Genomic DNA, 17,979 nt, shown 5'->3' on the forward strand with positions numbered 1-17,979 from the left:
TTACCATCATTACTGTATTAATCTTATTGATGAGCTGTCTGTGGTTCTGATTCCCTTGTTTTACTTTAAATGTATTATTTAGGGAAATATTATTTGCGAGGTCTCGCATGCAGAGTTTTTATTAGAGGCGAAAGTCCAGCGTAGAACAGCTCTCGCTGCCATAAACAAGGAGATAAGTGCTCGTGTCAAAGTCTGAGAAAACCCATCAGCCATGGCAGCAGCAGGTTTATGCAGATGAGCAGCCAAATAAAGCACACAACTCTTCTCCTCATCTGTAGGCCACCTCGCAATGGCCATGGATTTAAGACACGGCAGGATTTCATCGGTGCTCGGATGCCTTTTGCTTGGGCTATTAGTGAGCAAACTCAATCAGGTTCAAGGTCAAAGTAAGTGTTTCTCTGCTTTTCCTTGTAACCACTGAATATCCAAGAGAAAAGGATATAGACCACATTGTCAATAATAGTCCACTTTTATGCTTTGTTGATATAGTTGTTATTAATACACAGTTCTGCTGATGAAATGTTTAAAATTTATCCCATTGTGCAAATTCTTATTAAACCCGACATTCTGTTTTTCTTTAGTCTGCACACCTCCTGTTAATAATCAATTGTACATAAAAGAGAACAACACTATTGGAGAAGTCATTTTCACAGTCACTGCTGAAGAGGGTGTGACTCTCAATCTAGTCAACAACTTTTCCAATGCGTTTCGTCTAATTGACAGAGACGTTACTCTAAACAAAGTGTTTGATTATGAGGTAGGTTCCCCACACTGTGTGAATGCTGCTTCACTGCTACTGTGAACTCAACTGGAAATAGTGAACCTAATCGGCTCATTCCAGTTGATATAATTGTGTAACATTTGCATTTGGCAGGACAGCTCAGACCGTTCATATGTTTTGGCCATTACGTGTGAGCCAATGGACCTGGAAAACGTGGGTTCATCTTCTTTTCATCCAATCCACTAGACACATGCTTATGATTCATGAGGGAACATGGTACAAAGGGCCAGCATTTATTCAATCATTTGTATAATATGGACCAGCACACCTTTATCAATGTTATGATCTGCTGATAAGATAATCACTAAGGAATATTGTCCACTTCTTCCTTAGTTTAAGCGTTATTGTTATGTTTATTTAATTATGGGAACAAACCTGTTTCAGCGACAATTTGCTTAATGACACACAAAAATCTTATTTGTAATTCAGATCCAAATGGTATTATATATACAGTTAAAAAATATTTAATTATCATATATATTCATGTAGATACTTCATGAGTCAAAAATATGCTTTGTTTCAGCCTATCAGATTGTATGTATTTATACAAAACATCAATGACAATCCACCGGTTTTTCACCAATCTCAATACACATTTGAGCTTCTTGAGGTACGTAGAATTTGATATGTCAATCCTGTATTACCTGTATTTGAGTTGTTGGTTGTACATATTTTATCCAATATTTGAGTTATATGGCATCATCATTTCTGTAGCACAGTAAAACTTTGCAATATCTCTGCCTAGCTGTCGAAGGTGGACACACCTGTAGGCACCGTCACAGCAGTTGATGCTGATGGGGGTCCATTATTTTATCGCCTTGAGCAGACAAATGTAAGAGCGTCTTCATCTACTTGCTCACGTATATACATGATAAATGCACACAGATCATTTGCAGTATCTGTTTGTTTATCCTACACAGGATGACTTCAAGCTGCAGGCTCAGAGCTTGCCAAACATTCTAGTGAATAAGCGAATTGATTATGACTCAACCAAAAGTTTAAGGTTTACGCTGCATGTTCAGGTGAGTTCTGTTCATAGTTATCTGCTAATAATTAAAATTTCCACCACAAATGTTAGAGGACATCTGATCCAAAAATACTAAATGTGCACAGTAATTTTAATTCTTCAAAGAAACCAGAATCTGTGACCACAATAAAAACTGCTGATATCGAACGGTCACAGAAAAGTAGGCCTTCCGGGAATTGACACTGTTGCTAAGCAACATCATTTCGTCATTAGGGTTTATGAGGTGGTGTGGCATTGAGAGATTAGGTGGGAGTGCTGATTTTTAATAGGCTGTCAGACAATTCAAAGTGGTATGCAGACAATTAATGATCTATTTCAGGATACAGCTCCATCTGCTCCCGTCACACCATCCCACACAGCCTCAACTACGGTCACCGTCAACATCTTAGACGATGACAACCGCCCACCATGGTTCCAGCCTTGTACAGAGATGAATATTGCGACCACCAAAATGTGCCTTACCTCAGGTTATCAAGGCGAGGTGAACTTAACAGAGCAAGTGGTAAACAATAATTACATTTTTTGTTTGTGAAAAAGTGTCAAGTATTTGTAGGCTTTGCTTGTTGGTAATGTACAGTTTCAATAAAATTACAGGACGGTCCATTGTCTTTGGAACCAGGCCCTGTATACGCTATAGATGGTGACAGTGGGATTAATGAACCAATTATTTATCAATTTCTTGGAGGTAACCTTGTCTTTTTACTCACATTCTGCCCATTTTTGATAATCATTGGATTCGTCGCAGCGTCACCATATTATGCGAAATCCAAAAGTTCATTCAAAATATCCAAGTCACTATTTCCTCCAAAGTTGAGAAATGAAATGTTTAGTGATGTGATTGGAATAATCAATTCTTGCTTTTCCTGCATAAATTCAGCTATGAGTCAGTTATGCTGACCATGCTAGCTATCAGACATGTCCCAGTGCTACTTGCTGGTCATTATGCAAACTTCATTAAACTTCAAAACTGCTCAAAATGATCATGTCAATAATGCAGCAAACTAAAATTCTTACACATGGCAGATTTAATAAAACAAAAAAAAACACATTAACACATTTGTTAAGATGCTTTTTCATTGCTTTGTGTTCATCATTAGGAAATGAAGCTGGCATTTTTCAGATCAACAGAGATTCAGGAAATATAACAATGTTGACCCCTGTGGATGTTGCAGGCCCAATAGTTCTGACTGTTTTGGTAAATGTGTTTCATACCATCACTATTCTACTTTTACCATAACATAGAAATAATGGAAAAATATACTGTACATTGAATATACATTTAAACGGTGAAGTTCTACAACATTCTGTAATATGAATAGATTTGGATAAAGAAACATATACATGATATGTGATAGAATGTGATAGTGATTCTAATTCATTACAGGCATCTCAAAAAATAAACGGCGACCAATTTTCCACAACCACAGTTACGTTCCAGGTTGTGGCAAAAACCAAACATCCACCAAAGTTTGATAAAGATATCTATGAAGGATACATCTCCACAGATTCAGACTTGGGAAGTATGGTTTTGGAAAGCAAGTATTCCACAAAGCCCCTCCATGTCCTGGCCACAGATGAAGACTTTGCAGATGTAAGACTTGCCATGAGATTCCGTTTTCACCACAATCACATATGGAATTACTGATAAATCCTTTTCATATATATTTCAATGGACAGGGAATAAATCCGGACCTAAAGTATGAAGTGGAAAATAGTGAGGATTTCATTATCACACCACAAGGATTCGTTCTCCTTGTGAAGGATGTTAAGCCAAGCTCTGTGCCTTTACAGGTAAGTGGTTCTTGTTCCTTTGTACATTTCTGCTGTAGTAATTAGTATTATTATGCTATATAGCATGTCTCTGTATTGTAGATTCGTGCTGTTGACACAGTCACTGGAGAATCAGGCACAGCTTTGATCGACGTTGAAGTTTTAGCAGGTAAATAACAAAAGTGAGAATTTCAAAGGAAGCTCATTGAGATGCTTTCTCTGTTGCAATTGAATACTTAAAAAAAACAATGACTATTGCAGCTTACACTGCTTCCCAAGCTTCATGCTGGTGTCATATTCCCCCAGGCATTTCCACAACCACTGACTTGCCCTCCACTAGCATGGTGCCAGCCACTAGCACGGAGGCATCCACTAGCACGGAGGCATCCACTAGCACGGAGGCATCCACTAGCTCTGAGCAGTCCAGTAGCACGCCCATCACTGATATGACAAAAATAACAGATAGCAGCTTCACTTCCTCCCAGAGCCCCAGTGGTGACCCCACAACACCTACTCCAGTCAGTTCAACTGGTTCCACAGGTACCACAGGTACACAAGGTCCCATTCGGCAGAATCCGCTTAGCTGTACTGGCCTCTGCTTTTTCTACTATCTGCTTTGACTTCGAATTTCATTATATTCAAAATATGTCTGAACTGAAGAGCTTCAGATAAATAATGCCGTAGTTTTGCTCTGTGTTTCAGGGGGTCGTGAACTTGCCAATGGTGAATATAAAACTGAGGACATGGCTGCCCTTGGTGCCAGTTTGGCTGTGTTGCTGGTTGTATGTTTGGTCATCATTGGACTGCTCATTTTCCAAATCAAAAAGGGCAACGCAGATTGGAAAAAACTGTCCGAAGCCAGCATCTTCCGTAGTTCTGTGAGTTCGTTTTTTCTAGCTTGACACATTACATGTTTTTTGTACAAGACACAAAAGTTCGATTGTATTTACATTTGACATACGTTTCTCCTTTGTCTTCTGTTTCATAGTTGTTAGTTTAAAATCTCAGAACCCAACTTTTTCGTTTTCTTGAGCCTTGATTATAGTATTTCCTGAAGAGCAGGTCTTTGGTTTGCAATTGAAGATCTTACATCAGCTGTGACTCAGTGGAAGTTCATTCCAGCCAAGACAGAGAAGAGTCTATATGAATGTAGGCAAGCGTCAGTATTTTAAATCAAATGCAGGCAGCTACGGGAAGCCAGTGGAGGGAACGTAGCAGTGGAATGGTGTGGGGGAAGTTGGGAATGTTGAAAACAAGTCATGCTAGATCAGCTAGAGAGGTGGAGTAGCACTGGGGCAACCAGCCAGAAGTGAGTTACAGAAGTCCAGTTTGGAGATGACCAGAGATCAAACTCAGCTCTCTGTTCACAGATTGCAGGAATATCTGGTCCAAAGGATGGAGTTCAATACAATAACCAGGGTTTCCAGAATGATGGAGACTCTGGCAGCATGCATTCCCAACACTCAGATGAGGTGGACCTTCAGCAGAGCACTGTGCCAAGATCAGAAAATCCAGTCTCCAAAGTACAAGCTGTGAATTTCAGCAGTACCCAGTCAGACGTTTCCAGTCTTGCGGAATCTGACAAAACCGACAGTGAAAAGGAGGTGAGGCCCATTCTCACCAAGGAGAGGAAGGTGGAGGAGGGCTACAAGTCTGTTTGGTTTAAGGAGGACATAGACCCTGGTGCTAAAGAAGAGGTGGTCATCATACCTGACACTGGGGAACATGATGATGATGATGATGATGAATCCTCCTCAGAGGAGGACAGCCCATACACTATTATAGAAACAGACTTGAACAGTGGCAGGGCTGCAACTTTTAAGGGTTCAACCGTCGATGACAGCTCAGACTCAGAGAATTTGTAGCTCTCAGTGGATTTCGCTCATATTTATCCAATGGAAATATTAGAAAATCTATGAATGATGCTTTGGTAAAAGACAATATTCTCAGCACAGCAACTGATCCAGTTCAGTTCCATGATTCCACATTTATCTCCTTTTTTCTCAAATTGTGACACCGTTATGTATCATATTTGTATGTCAATGTTCATTGTTTTGTTTGAGGGTATAATAAATTTTACATTTTCATATCAGGGCAGTGTTGGTAGGTTTCAGTACAATGAAGACAGACTTCCTGTTAACTGCATGGATTACAAATGGCAAGGCACAGTTATTGTGTGTGTGATAAGGTGTTCTTTCCATGAAGAGCAGCATGAAGAGTAATTAACTCCAGCACAATAGTACTGTACTTTGCCCCATTACAGTCATAGATGGGAGTAACCATAAACAATGTCACCATAAATGTTTGGATTCAGGTGGTTTTCAAATAGGTTAGTGACGCAGCCTCACACTGGAAGCCTGGCTCCGGCTTTGTGGTGGCAGAATTTGCATGCATTCTCTCTGTTGCCATGGGTTTCCTCTGGGTTCTCTGATTTCATCCCACCCTCCAAAGGCTTGGACACTAGGTGAACTGGTGGCTGTAAATATTTTGTCCATAGATATGGGTGAGTGAGTAAATGGTGTGAGTGCGCCCTGTCATGGGCTGGCACCCCGCCCTGTGCCCAGTGTTCCGGGATGGGCAACAATAAAAAGACAGAGATAAATATCCTTGTGATGTTCATGTGATATGACAGTGAGGCATGCTATTGCTGAAGCACCCACTCACATGGAATAAAATAATAACATAACAATGCATGCAGCGAACAGCAATCGACCTTTACAACAGTGGAGCACTGACAGTACAGGTGCCAGTAACTTTCTTCACAATTGCTTGCTTGTTCTTTCACGTACAAGACACATTATTGAATTCATAGTATTAATTAGAATATTTTAAAATACAGTTGTACAAAAACAGACATTAATAACCAAATTGTTGGCTGAGTGCATGGGAAGTAATGCTGACAGTATTAAAACCTGTTAGTGTTTGTTATTTGTCCTTAGGTCATGGTTTTACACCAATCAGACAAAAAAATGACACTGCATATTTTTAAATAACTGTTGTCCCACAAATACAAATGCTGATTTGTTGGGTTGTAAGACATCATGGCCAAAATACCAACAAATGGTCTTATGCTGATATTTACACTTATGTGTTTCTCTTCTTTCAAATGAAAGGCAAACTTGACTCTTGTGTCATCAGTGTTGGTGATATAGAGAATTCCATGTGCAATAAAAGCATTTCCAGCTCTCAGTCTGGAGTAGGATGTGTTGATAGGGACATTGATAGAAAATGCCACGTGGTCTATCTTACTAACCATTATTGTCTCATCAGTGTCAGAGGCAAATATCAGCCATAAAGCGTTCTCATCTGCAGCCAGTTTGAAGTAGGTCTTAGAATTAGGAAACAGGTATGTCAGATTGTGGTAAAGAGCATTCTGCACCAATTTTGTCTGTAACATTTTAGTTTGCAGGTCCAACCTGTGAAAACAGTACCTTTGGTCAATGGCATTGACTTTTTTGAAGTTGAAGACATGCAACTTTGTATCAAATGAGCAGAAACGACCCGGATAAATGACAGGATGAACTAATTTCAGCTGTTATGTTGGTACCTTTTTGTTATTATGAGCACCATTGTCCCTCACATAGAACAACAGGCACTTTCCTATCTATGGCAAGGAACACTGAAGCTGCTCTGATGGCTCATAGGGGACTTTGTGCTCTATATTCAACATAAAGTTGTCCCAAGATTAGGTTTGCGATGCCCGCTGATGGTGCCATGAACAAGCAGTATTACAAGCAATGAATACTGAGAGTGTAAGGGAGGAGACAAAACCTTGTTCAGTGTTGTCATTTTTGAAGTATGCAAGAACATGTACCGCAATTCTTTTTCCAATAGGTTACATCATCTCAGCAGTTAAATACTTAAAAGATAGTTAAAAGAGAGCTTCCACAGTTCTCTGTGTGTTTTGGCACATTTTTGGATGATGTGTTAAAACACGTAGTATTAATGAATCGTACCTGGCAAGTATGAAAGTCCCAGCCACATGGTAATAAAGATGGCCATTATGAACAACATGTCCACAGCCTTGATAGAATTTCTGAACGTCTATTGTCTCGCTACGGATGTTGTCTTGGACAAATCCTGTGTTCATGTATACATCAATAATTCTCCCTGAAAAAAATAAATATTTTTTATTTAATTTGATTAAAAAAAAGTCAAAAGTCACAATATTAAATGTGAATTATACCTGAGAAGTGTTCTGCCACCCAAATTTGCTCGTCTATTAATTTTGTGTCTTGCATCCAGTTTCCATATGTTGTTTTCATATTTGTTATTATTTGTTCACAAAGAATAGATTTGATCAAGCAGTCTGTGGAGAGTAAAAGGCAGAATTCACTACGTAGAGTACAATGGGAAAGACTTTTATAACTGGGTCATACATAAACAAGTACCTGTGTAATTGTGTGGCGTGGTCTGCCTGTGACTCATCATGGCAGCTCTGAAGGTAACCATACCTGCTGGATCACGAATAACAATCTCACATAAACATTCAGAACTTGAAATTAAAATAATTGCATGGGGTAAAAATCTCAGTGACAAATTACCTGATTCACGTAATGGCAGATCTTTTTCTGATTCTGAAATATTTCTCAGTCCATCTATGGGATAACAATCTCATATAAACATTCAAAACTTGAATTTATAATAATTGCATGGGGTAAAAATCTCAGTGACAAATTACCTGATTCACGTAATGGCAGATCTTTTTCTGATTCTGAAATATTTCTCAGTCCATCTATGGGATAACAATCTCATATAAACATTCAAAACTTGAATTTATAATAATTGCATGGGGTAAAAATCTCAGTGACATATTACCTGATTCACGTAATGGCAGATCTTTTTCTGATTCTGAAATATTTCTCAGTCCATCTATGGGATAACAATCTCATATAAACATTCAAAACTTGAAATTATAATAATTGCATGGTGTAAAAACCTCAGTGACAAATTACCTGATTCACGTAACGGCAGATCTTTTTCTGATTTTGAAATATTTCTCAGTCCATCTATGGGATGACAATCTCATATAAACATTCAAAACTTGAATTTATAATAATTGCATGGTGTAAAAACCTCAGTGACAAATTACCTGAGCCACGTAACGGCAGATCTTTTTCTGATTTTGAAATATTTCTCAGTCCATCTATGGGATAACAATCTCATATAAACATTCAAAACTTGAAATTAAAATAATTGCATGGGGTAAAATCCTCAGTGACATATTACCTGATTCACGTAATGGCAGACCTGATTCTGGAATATTTCTCAGTCCAACTATGGGAAGCACCGAGGAATCAAGCAATTTTAGTTTTCATCAGACAACTAAATAGTGACCAATTGGGGAAAACTGTGGAAATGCAAACTCTAACTGAACATACCTGTTTTATTTAACGATATTTCATCAACATATTGTACCTCCTCTCTTATTGTGTCGTTTTCTGGAAGATCTGTAGATCATAGTAAGAAGATGTTAGTGTATATGATGGCACAATGACAGGACACTCTTACAAATGAATAAATTACCTGATTCCTCAATACTCATCTTGTAATGATCTAAAACAGTTCCTCCTGTTGTCACATCTCCTGGAACTTCTGTGGACCAGGCTATTGAGACAAAGTTGAAATTTCTCAAATTCTACAATATCTTGCAATCAATAAAACATCAGAAAAAAGCACTTGCCCTCATGCATAATTGTCTCTGTAAAGTCTGTCACACCAGGGTATCCTGGAGGTCCAGGTGGGCCTGGAAGACCTAGAGGACAAATCAATCCATGAGAACATGTGCTCCCAAATATGATGGATAAATGATCATTACATTGTGTGAATTCAGCAACTGACACACAGATGAACTGAAATGCAATAGATTATACATCTCATCTGGTATGACTGTAAGGACTGGATGTGTCACCTTTCTCTCCTTGGATGCCAGAATCTCCTTTCTCCCCTGGCTCACCTTTTTCTCCTGCACAGTATTAGAAATGCTCATGTAATGCATACATAACATGAAATGCTGGTTTAACAAGTGCAGGGTGGGCCATTTATATGGACACACCTTAATAAAACGGGAATGGTTGGTAATATTAACGTCCTGTTTGTGGCATATTAGTATATGTGAGGGGGCAAACTTTTCAAGATGGGTGGTGACCATAGTGGGAAGTCGGCCATTGGATCCAACTTTTGTTTTTTCAATAGGAAGAGGGTCATGTGACACATCAAATTTATTGGTAATTTCACAAGAAAAACAATGGTGTGCTTGGTTTTAACGTAACTTTATTTTTCATTAGTTATTTACAAGTTTCAGACCACTTATAAAATGTGTTCAATGTCACCAACCATTCCCATTTTATTAAGGTGTATCCATATAAATGGCCCACCCTGTATAATTAATAATGTGGTTTACCTCTCCTACCCCGTCTGCCATCTTTTCCAGGGTCACCTTTGAGACCAGGTAGCCCATGAGCTCCATTGAAGCCTGGTGAACCTAAATAATTGTAATAATTGTAATAATAATAGACAGACAGAGAGACAGACAGACAGACAGACGCACAGAGAGACGGATACATAGACAGATTACCAGGAGGTCCAGGGGGTCCTGTAATAAAAAATGTGTGTTAGATAAGAGTTTTTAAAACTCATTTGAACATTTACTTATATGAATAAAGCACATCTAACCAGTTCTCAATAACAACATGTATATTATGCGACCAAAAGTATTGGGACAGCAAATAATTGAATTAATGTGTTCTAATCACTTGGTATGAAACCAAGCACCTGGACATGCATATTTCTTCTACAAACTTTTCTGAAAGAATGGGTCACTTTTAGACACTCAGTGAATTCCAGCCTGGTACTGTCATAGGAACCAGTCTGAGTAATAAATCCATTTGTGAAAAGTCCACAGTCAACTCTTAGTGGTATTATAATGATAACTTTCTGCAGGGTCAATAGCTACAGATCTCTAAATGTCATGTGTCCGGTTAGTTGAAGAACAGTTAATAAAGAACTTAATGGAATGGGTTTCCATGTCCTAGCAGCTGCATCCAATCACCAAGTGCGATTCAAGTCTGGGTTTGGCAGATGCCAGGAGAACCGTACTTGTCTGACTGCATTGTGCCAAGTGAAAAAGTTTGATAGAGGGGGCATTATGGTGTGGGTTTTTTTTTTTCAGGGGTTGGGACTGGCAATTTAGTTCCAGTGAATTGAACTCTGAATGCTTCAGCATACCAGGATATTTTGGACAATCAAACTTTGTGGGAGCATTTTGGAGATGGCCCATTCCTGTTCCAATATGAAATGCAAGGTCTGTAAAGATATGGATGAGTTGCAAAAAGCGGACCAGCTCCCTTTATGCAAAAGTAGATGTCTTTTTAACCATAGTGTATTACCTCACCTGATGTCTTTAACATGTTTATCAAATATTAAATTGCCTTACATGTTTTTAAAATTTACTGATAAACTTTCTTTATCAGTATTTTTATTAACTGTTATTTTGGGCACAGTGTGGATAGTCTGCCCACTGTAGGGTGCACACACAAACACACACACACCATTCACTCACACACTCACAGCTACAGAGGGTGCAGGCCGGGATTCGAACTCACAACCTTGGAGGTGTGACGGCATGTCACTAACCACCACTATGCAGTTCAGGTTTCAATATGTTTATACTTTAATAATTACCGCAGTGACTAAAGAATTCCAACACATGCAATTCTCGCCATGGCGAACATTCTCTAATTAAAGAATCAAGAATGGACAGAACATCTTCGCTTACATACCTGTTAGACACGTCCCTTGAGAAGTGTTACAGTGATCCAGCAAGACCTTCGTCTGGAGGAAGCACAAGAGATTGACCATACACTCAAAATTGCCTGGACCCAAATCAAACATGATCCACACACTCTCACACATCTTAAATCTTAATGTTCCCAAAGTTAGTTTTTGCTCAAGATGAGACAGGATCATTCAAAAAGAGGCTAAAGTAAATTCAAACTAAATCTTTAGTGTCAGCCATGACTTGCTCTCAGCTCAGTTAGTCTGTAAAAAAGGTATATGTTGTCTGTGAAGTCTGTGTGCTGATGCATTGACTGTAAAAATGTTCCGTACAGTAACAATAGTACAGAGGTACTGTGGAAGGAGTGTCACGGTATCCTTACTGGAATGACAGAATAAGTGACCATCATCATCAGGTCCTGCTGGTCCATCCCACATTCAGGAGTAGGTTGAGTCTGCCCCCCTCCCTGGCTCCTCTTTCTACGAACTCGAAGCTCCTTTTCAGTCTGCTTCAGTAAAACGTGAGTCTCCCAGTCTTTCGGGGCTTTCTGCAGCAGAGAGCTCCACGCATGAACGTCCACGTCCCTGAGGTGCTCGGCGATCTCTCCCTGCCAAAGCAGGACGAAGACGAGACCAGCGGTGTTGAGCAGAGTCAGAGCACACGTCCCAAAGAGCACAACCTTTACTATCCAGGGAAGTCCCGGGGAAAACATTTTCAAGCAGTTTCTCCAGTAGAATCCGCTCTTCTGGTCTCAGATCCCTTCCAAAAAAAAATCCAAGATGCCCCAAATGTGGAATGAAGGAAATGTACCAGAACAGATGGGTAGAAAATGCTCCCTTTGTTCAAATGTGCGAAGCCATGTGTTGCGTAACTCCTGAGGGAAAATGCGTTTTTGAGACAGACAGAATTCTGCAGCAATGACCATGTCGTATAACACCATATAAAAGTCTGAAGAAATCACATGTGATTTTTGCTTTATTTGGGAATTAACTGAGGGGTCTGCATTATTACTGAATTATTATTAAATGAACACATTTATCGCTGAGATTCATTTAGGAATATGTGGCACATTAAAATAAATGGAATGGAATTAACACAGCTGATGTTTTGTTTACTTCCTTTTGAGCCGAAATTAATCCGAGGACGTAACAATCCCTACAGTAAGATGGGGACTTATTAGAATGATGCCTCTTTACTGTATTTTTTAGTGGAGCCACGCAGCTGCCACTCAGACATGGGAGCTGCCATTCAGGCGTGTGGAGAGTGGAACTCACGTTTTTTTCACAATTAAGTGTTATTGGTTAATTAAAAAATTTAGATTATTTTGTTCATTTTCTTAATTATACAAAAAGCAAATGCAGTTGTTTTAAATGCAGCGTCTGCAGACAGAACCCAGTACGGCTCTTTAGGGCCGCCAAGAATGTGTAGACTGTGGATCAGGGGTGGGAGCACAGAGCTGCCAAGCTGAAACGGGGGGAAGTCTGGAACAGTAGACGCACTCAAATCACCTTTCAAAGAACCATGTAATATGGGCCACTGCACAATGCAGTTAGAGTTAAATTAACTTTGGGATGCTTAACTTTTACTGTGGCAGATAATTCGAGAAAGTGTCCAGGAGGAAAAATGAAGATTGTTCCATGCCTTTCTTCTTTGCCCCTTTGTACGGACGTCCTAGAGGCTTGATGCATGATTGGGCAAAACTCTCCATGAAAACCTGCTCCATTCATTCACCTTATTTACAATCGGGCTTTAATTCAATTGCAGCCATGCAACAAACCACCTGTGTACGTCTTATTTTAACGCATTTATTTACTTGTAGGAAATGCTCCCTGCTCTCAGAGGGTGTAGAATACATGGCTTCCAGCTTCTAATCCGCATCACTAATGGAATTGGTTCTCTGCTGTTACAATAATTTACAGGATAAAAGCTCCTTTCACTGAGAGCTGGGTCAGACTGACCTGACTCATTTGTGTGCTTCCTGAAAAGCCTATTCAGCTGATGGGTTCGTTTTTAGAAAGATCCGACAAAGCAAAGAGTGAATAAGTGTAAAATTAAACAGAAAAAAACACTGAAATTAAACAGTAACATTAATTAAAAAGACACTGAATATGAACTATGCCTTTGTTATGCCTTTTTTCCTTGATCACTGTTCTTTCTTCAGGTTTGGATGTCCTGATTGCCTAGTTCAGGACCCTAAATGCCACTTGAAAACCAAAATTTCGAGTGTATCTAAGCAACTGTTGAAAGCGGCATACTTCACAGGAACCTCAAGCACCGTGATTTAGTAAAAAAGAGACGACTGATCATGTTTAAAATCAGGAGAGCACTGCCTCAGAGCTCACTGGTGACTTTGGGCTGGACTAGTTGTAACTGGAATTGTCAAGACCTCACTCATCTTGGGAATTTAGTGAAACTGAGATGGTAAGGACTGTATATAGTTTATATATAGTTTACATACACATTGTAATACATATTGGAGTTCATTTATTTAAATTTTTAACTATAAAATAATCATTGGGTTACAGGTTATATTGCATTCTATTACAGAAACCTCTTATCAGTTGAATGTCATGTAAAGGTAAATATATGCACTCAGCATTGCTGTTTCGAAGGCTTTGATGTTGATTTCTTCATCTAGAAGGATGCTCAAGGACACATCTGGAATGTGTTTTGACTGTCCTGTATCAGCATGAGATGTGTAGCAGACCCATGAAAGACTTACATAAAAGTTAGGGCTAGTGAGATGTGACGTTGCAAAAGAATGACAAACAATGCAATGGATTCATGTCATAACTAGAAGAGCATGCATTTTTCTTCTCGCCTTTATGTTCTTGTGTTTATTTTTGCCTGGAATCAGATGCATGTCACAGACTCGGCATTCAGCATGGTACCTGCAGTGTTAATCACTCTGCTACTGCTTTTTGTTATGAATGCATTATGGAGACGAGCAGGAAAATCTTCCTTTCCTGGTAAGTACCTGAGATATCTCCAGAATAAAAAAAAAAGTGCCATTTTATTAGGCATAATTAAATAGGAATAAATAGTTGTTCCTACAATACAATAATGTTTAGAAAGGATATTATGCAAAAAACAAATGTGTCAGGTGAAATTTCATATTTGATGTCTATGAGGTTACAAATTTATTAATATATAAAAAGGATGTGCCATGTACATATTACATGTTGTACATGAACTGTTCATGAACTACGTGTCACAATTAATATATTTTGGGTGTCCTGCAGGGCCATATTATTTATTGGGCCTTGGCCCAGTTCTCACATATTCAAGGTTCATTTGGACAGGAATTGGTACAGCCTGTAACTACTACAACACAAAATACGGAAACATTGTCCAAGTCTGGATACAAGGAGAAGAGACCCTCATCCTCAGCAAGCATGTTCCACTTCCCTTCATTCCTTCATTTATTCATTTTTAAAGGGCAAAATGATTAAACAGTAACTTTTGGAAATATTATTTTAGCTCGTCAGCAGTAAATCATGTTCTTAAGAGTTCCAACTACACGGCCAGATTTGCAAGCAAGCGAGGTCTACGGTGCATTGGCATGGATGAGAGGGGCGTCATTTTCAACAGCAACCTCAAGCTGTGGAAAAAGGTCCGCACTTTCTTTAGTAAGGGTATGTACCGTTTAATTAAAAAAAGGCTTAAAAGCTAAATGTCATAGGTGAAAATAATATGAATATTAAGTGTTACATTGTAGTCAGTAATTAAATTGTATGTATGTACCAAATTGGTCATACATTTAGAAACATGGTGGATGATGGCAATGATGTTTTGTAAATGTTTGGCTGTCACTTAATGCGGTGAGACGATATAGTGATTCACTGGATCACCTGAGAAGTTACTTTCATGCTGAGTCAAGTGACTTCCTGGTTCCCTGAACAGGAGGAGTGTTTGGGGACAAACTTCCTTATAACCTGACTCATGGGAAATGTCTGCAATCAACATTATCACAGAGATTTTAATATAACGTAGGCACCATAGGCAAACAATAGTCATTTTCATCAGTGAATGTTTGTCCTTGTCCTTAAGGACAGTTGGTGAACTGGGTGAACAAAGAAAATAGTCATCATTTCTCAAGTAAATATGAGTCCAATCACAACCATTGTGCATTTGGCAGCCCTGTCCGGCCCTGGACTACAGAAGACAGTGGGAGTGTGTGTCAGTGCTACACACCGGCACCTTGACCAGCTGTCTGACTTCACTGACCCCTCTGGACAAGTGGATGTCCTCAACCTGCTGCGCTGTATTGTTGTGGACATCTCCAACAGACTGTTTCTGCGAGTACCATTCAATGGTCAGTCCGCCTGCTGGATTCTGTTTACATGTTTACAGCAGACTCGTTCACTTCTTTTATTTATTTGCATGTTTTGTTCACAAGAGAAAGAATTGCTGATGAAGATTCATAGGTACTTTCAAACCTGGCAAACAGTCCTGATACAGCCTGACCTTTTCCTTAGAATTGGATGGATTTACAAGAAATATGAGCATGATGCGTGAGTATGCGTAACTATTTTTTATACATTTGAGATCTGAGAGCAAAAATTGATACCAATCAATTTTAAAATGCTATTATTTACATATACAGTTTGTCTACCATTCTTCTCATCTATAGCAAGGATCTGCAGGAAGCCATGGACGGACTCATAGAGAAAAAAAGAACTGAGATCAGCACATCTGAGAAACTGGACGACTTTGACTTTGCAACAGAGTTGATTTTTGCTCAGGTAACAAACTCTTAGACGAAGGATTCTTGAAAACGGTCCATTGTGAACCCAAAGAAGACTCTTGACCTTGAGTTGATGCAGGGGTAGACTGTTCCTTTGATTGTAGGTTGTTCTGGATGAGGGTGAGGTTGTTCTGTGAACGGTGTGACCTGCAAGCTGTGTTCTTGCTTTCAGAACCATGGGGAGCTCACTGCTGATGATGTGAGGCAGTGTGTGTTGGAGATGGTCATCGCTGCTCCAGACACACTCTCCATAAGCTTGTTCTTTATGTTTGTGCTACTCAAACAGAACCCTGGTGTGGAGGATAAAATAGTGCAAGAGCTGGATGCGGTCGTAGGTGAAGCCTTTTGTGTTGTTTTTTCTTTCCTTTCGGCTGTAGACAAAGAAAAACCTTGGTGTTCAATGGTTGAAGTTGTCAGATCAGCTATGCTTTGATGTCTAATTTCAGGTGACAGACCGGTGGAGAACGGTGACATGCAGAGCCTAAAAATCTTGGAGAGCTTCATCAATGAGTCCATGCGCTTCCATCCCGTGGTAGACTTCATAATGAGAAGAGCTCTGGAAGATGATATCATTGATGGTTATAAGGTGGCAAAGGGAACTAACATTATTCTCAACATTGGACGAATGCACAAGACTGAATTCTTTGCCAAGCCTGATGAGTTCAGCCTGGAGAACTTTGAAAAACATGTATGTCAACATTTGAAGGCTAAGTTGATGACTTTTAAACCCACCTGATACACAACTGTCTTACTGGTCCCACTGCATGATTAAAATGCAATGGGTGGCATTTTGGGTCTCCAGAACAACGTTCTGTCCAGAATTTCAGTTTTCAGCCAATCATAAAAATGTTTTGCAATCTTTCCATTTGTATGTCATCACATCCTGTTCTATCATTGGTGGTAGTTCCTGGGTGATCAAGCGTTCATTTTGATTGATGATTTTGTTTGATGATTAGTTTACCTGGATTACTTTAGTTTACCTGGATAACCATTCATTTTATCTTCATTGTCTAAAATTCTTGCAGGTGCCAAATCGATTCTTCCAGCCGTTTGGGGTTGGACCGCGGGCCTGTGTGGGGCGACACGTTGCCATGGTGATGATGAAGGCTGTCCTGGTGACGATGCTGTCTAAATACACAGTCTGTCCACGACTTGGGTGCACCCTGTCCACCATACGCCAAACCAACAATCTGTCCCAACAACCAGTGGAGGACAATGACAACTGCCTCTCTATGCGTTTTATCCCAAGGGCCATGAAAACACATACCACACCATGTGGCCATGAGTAACACTCATCCATGGACACACACACACAACCTCACTACATAATCTCAAACTGACAGACCATCACGACAACATCACAGAATGAATCGTCCAATCAGACTGCTGCACAAGAACTACTGAACTGCCGAGACAGACAGGATCCCGAAGACACATGCACGAGTAGCTGCAAACTTTGTATTTGTATGTTGTTAGTTAGGTTCACCAGTCCATTTTCATGTATATTATTATTTTTTACTGTAGACTATTTCTCACCCACTCATAACCGCTTAGTTTTATAGGGGTCGCGTCCTGCTGGAGCAAAAAAAGAATGGTATCAGCCCACCAGAGAGTGATACACTCAATTCAGACATGCCAATTCTCCTGGTATGCATGCCTTTGGACGGTGGGAGGAAACTGGAGAACCCGGAGGAAACCCATGCTAACACAGAGAGAGCATGCAAACGCCACCCATACAAGATCTGAACTGGAAATAGAACCCACAACCTTGGAGTTGTGAGGCCACGTTGTTAACCACCTCCCTATAGAATACTTAATTTAATATAATTTAACATTTTCTGTCACCAATAAAATATTTTCTAATAAAGTTAGGACTT

At 39.5% G+C, this 17,979-nt stretch overlaps 3 protein-coding genes across 11 annotated transcripts; 2 read left to right on the forward strand and 1 right to left on the reverse strand.

Moving 5' to 3' along the window:
- The first annotated feature begins 1,277 nt into the window (after positions 1–1,277).
- Positions 1,278–5,443, forward strand: cdhr5b (cadherin-related family member 5b). Its single transcript, XM_028958792.1, has 12 exons — positions 1,278–1,391; positions 1,527–1,613; positions 1,702–1,803; positions 2,128–2,310; positions 2,403–2,493; positions 2,906–3,003; positions 3,193–3,399; positions 3,486–3,599; positions 3,681–3,747; positions 3,885–4,127; positions 4,281–4,456; positions 4,949–5,443. Exons 1-12 carry the CDS (start codon positions 1,278–1,280, stop codon positions 5,441–5,443), a joined length of 1,977 nt encoding a protein of 658 aa, XP_028814625.1.
- Positions 5,444–6,182: 739 nt separating this feature from the next.
- LOC114766910 (gliomedin-like) lies at positions 6,183–12,197 on the reverse strand. Of its 8 annotated transcripts, none has more exons than XM_028958269.1 (18): positions 11,738–12,197; positions 11,360–11,411; positions 10,156–10,173; positions 9,982–10,062; positions 9,490–9,543; positions 9,262–9,333; positions 9,105–9,185; positions 8,960–9,028; positions 8,808–8,855; positions 8,671–8,724; positions 8,534–8,587; positions 8,397–8,450; positions 8,260–8,313; positions 8,123–8,176; positions 7,970–8,032; positions 7,765–7,887; positions 7,535–7,688; positions 6,183–6,994 (listed from the first exon to the last, which is right to left on the reverse strand). In XM_028958269.1, exons 1-18 carry the CDS (start codon positions 12,065–12,067, stop codon positions 6,514–6,516), a joined length of 1,896 nt encoding a protein of 631 aa, XP_028814102.1. In that variant the 5' UTR covers positions 12,068–12,197; the 3' UTR covers positions 6,183–6,513. The 8 variants fall into 8 exon arrangements, with proteins under 8 accessions (XP_028814102.1, XP_028814101.1, XP_028814103.1 ...); XM_028958268.1 differs by having other exon boundaries at positions 7,970–8,035; XM_028958270.1 differs by lacking the exon at positions 8,671–8,724 and having other exon boundaries at positions 7,970–8,035.
- A 1,465-nt stretch (positions 12,198–13,662) lies between these two features.
- On the forward strand, positions 13,663–17,969 carry cyp19a1b (cytochrome P450, family 19, subfamily A, polypeptide 1b). Of its 2 annotated transcripts, XM_028957817.1 has the most exons (10): positions 13,663–13,776; positions 14,213–14,324; positions 14,598–14,748; positions 14,836–14,990; positions 15,494–15,670; positions 15,755–15,869; positions 15,989–16,100; positions 16,275–16,437; positions 16,549–16,790; positions 17,128–17,969. In XM_028957817.1, the coding sequence occupies exons 1-10, from the start codon at positions 13,774–13,776 to the stop codon at positions 17,389–17,391; spliced, it is 1,494 nt and encodes a 497-aa protein (XP_028813650.1). In that variant the 5' UTR covers positions 13,663–13,773; the 3' UTR covers positions 17,392–17,969. The 2 variants fall into 2 exon arrangements, with proteins under 2 accessions (XP_028813650.1, XP_028813651.1); XM_028957818.1 differs by having other exon boundaries at positions 14,598–14,990; positions 15,757–15,869.
- The last annotated feature ends 10 nt before the right edge of the window (positions 17,970–17,979 follow it).

The sequence above is a fragment of the Denticeps clupeoides genome, chromosome 17 (genome assembly GCF_900700375.1).
Source record: "Denticeps clupeoides chromosome 17, fDenClu1.1, whole genome shotgun sequence".
Classification (NCBI taxonomy): Eukaryota; Metazoa; Chordata; class Actinopteri; order Clupeiformes; family Denticipitidae; genus Denticeps; species Denticeps clupeoides.

Bases quoted from the DNA above. Each gene is read 5' to 3' on its own strand.
- cyp19a1b (XM_028957817.1), top strand. The intron at 14,325-14,597 runs GTAAGTACCTGA...GGTGTCCTGCAG, and splicing joins AGGAAAATCTTCCTTTCCTG to GGCCATATTATTTATTGGGC. The intron at 16,101-16,274 runs GTAACAAACTCT...TCTTGCTTTCAG, and splicing joins CAGAGTTGATTTTTGCTCAG to AACCATGGGGAGCTCACTGC.
- LOC114766910 (XM_028958268.1), bottom strand. From the start codon at position 12,067: ATGTTTTCCCCGGGACTTCCCTGGATAGTAAAGGTTGTGCTCTTTGGG. The intron at 9,334-9,489 runs GTGACACATCCA...TTTGTCCTCTAG, and splicing joins TGGCATCCAAGGAGAGAAAG to GTCTTCCAGGCCCACCTGGA. The intron at 7,888-7,969 runs GTACTTGTTTAT...TACTCTCCACAG, and splicing joins CACGCCACACAATTACACAG to ACTGCTTGATCAAATCTATT.
- cdhr5b (XM_028958792.1), top strand. From the start codon at position 1,278: ATGAGTCAAAAATATGCTTTGTTTCAGCCTATCAGATTGTATGTATTT. The intron at 1,614-1,701 runs GTAAGAGCGTCT...TATCCTACACAG, and splicing joins ATCGCCTTGAGCAGACAAAT to GATGACTTCAAGCTGCAGGC. The intron at 3,400-3,485 runs GTAAGACTTGCC...TTCAATGGACAG, and splicing joins CAGATGAAGACTTTGCAGAT to GGAATAAATCCGGACCTAAA.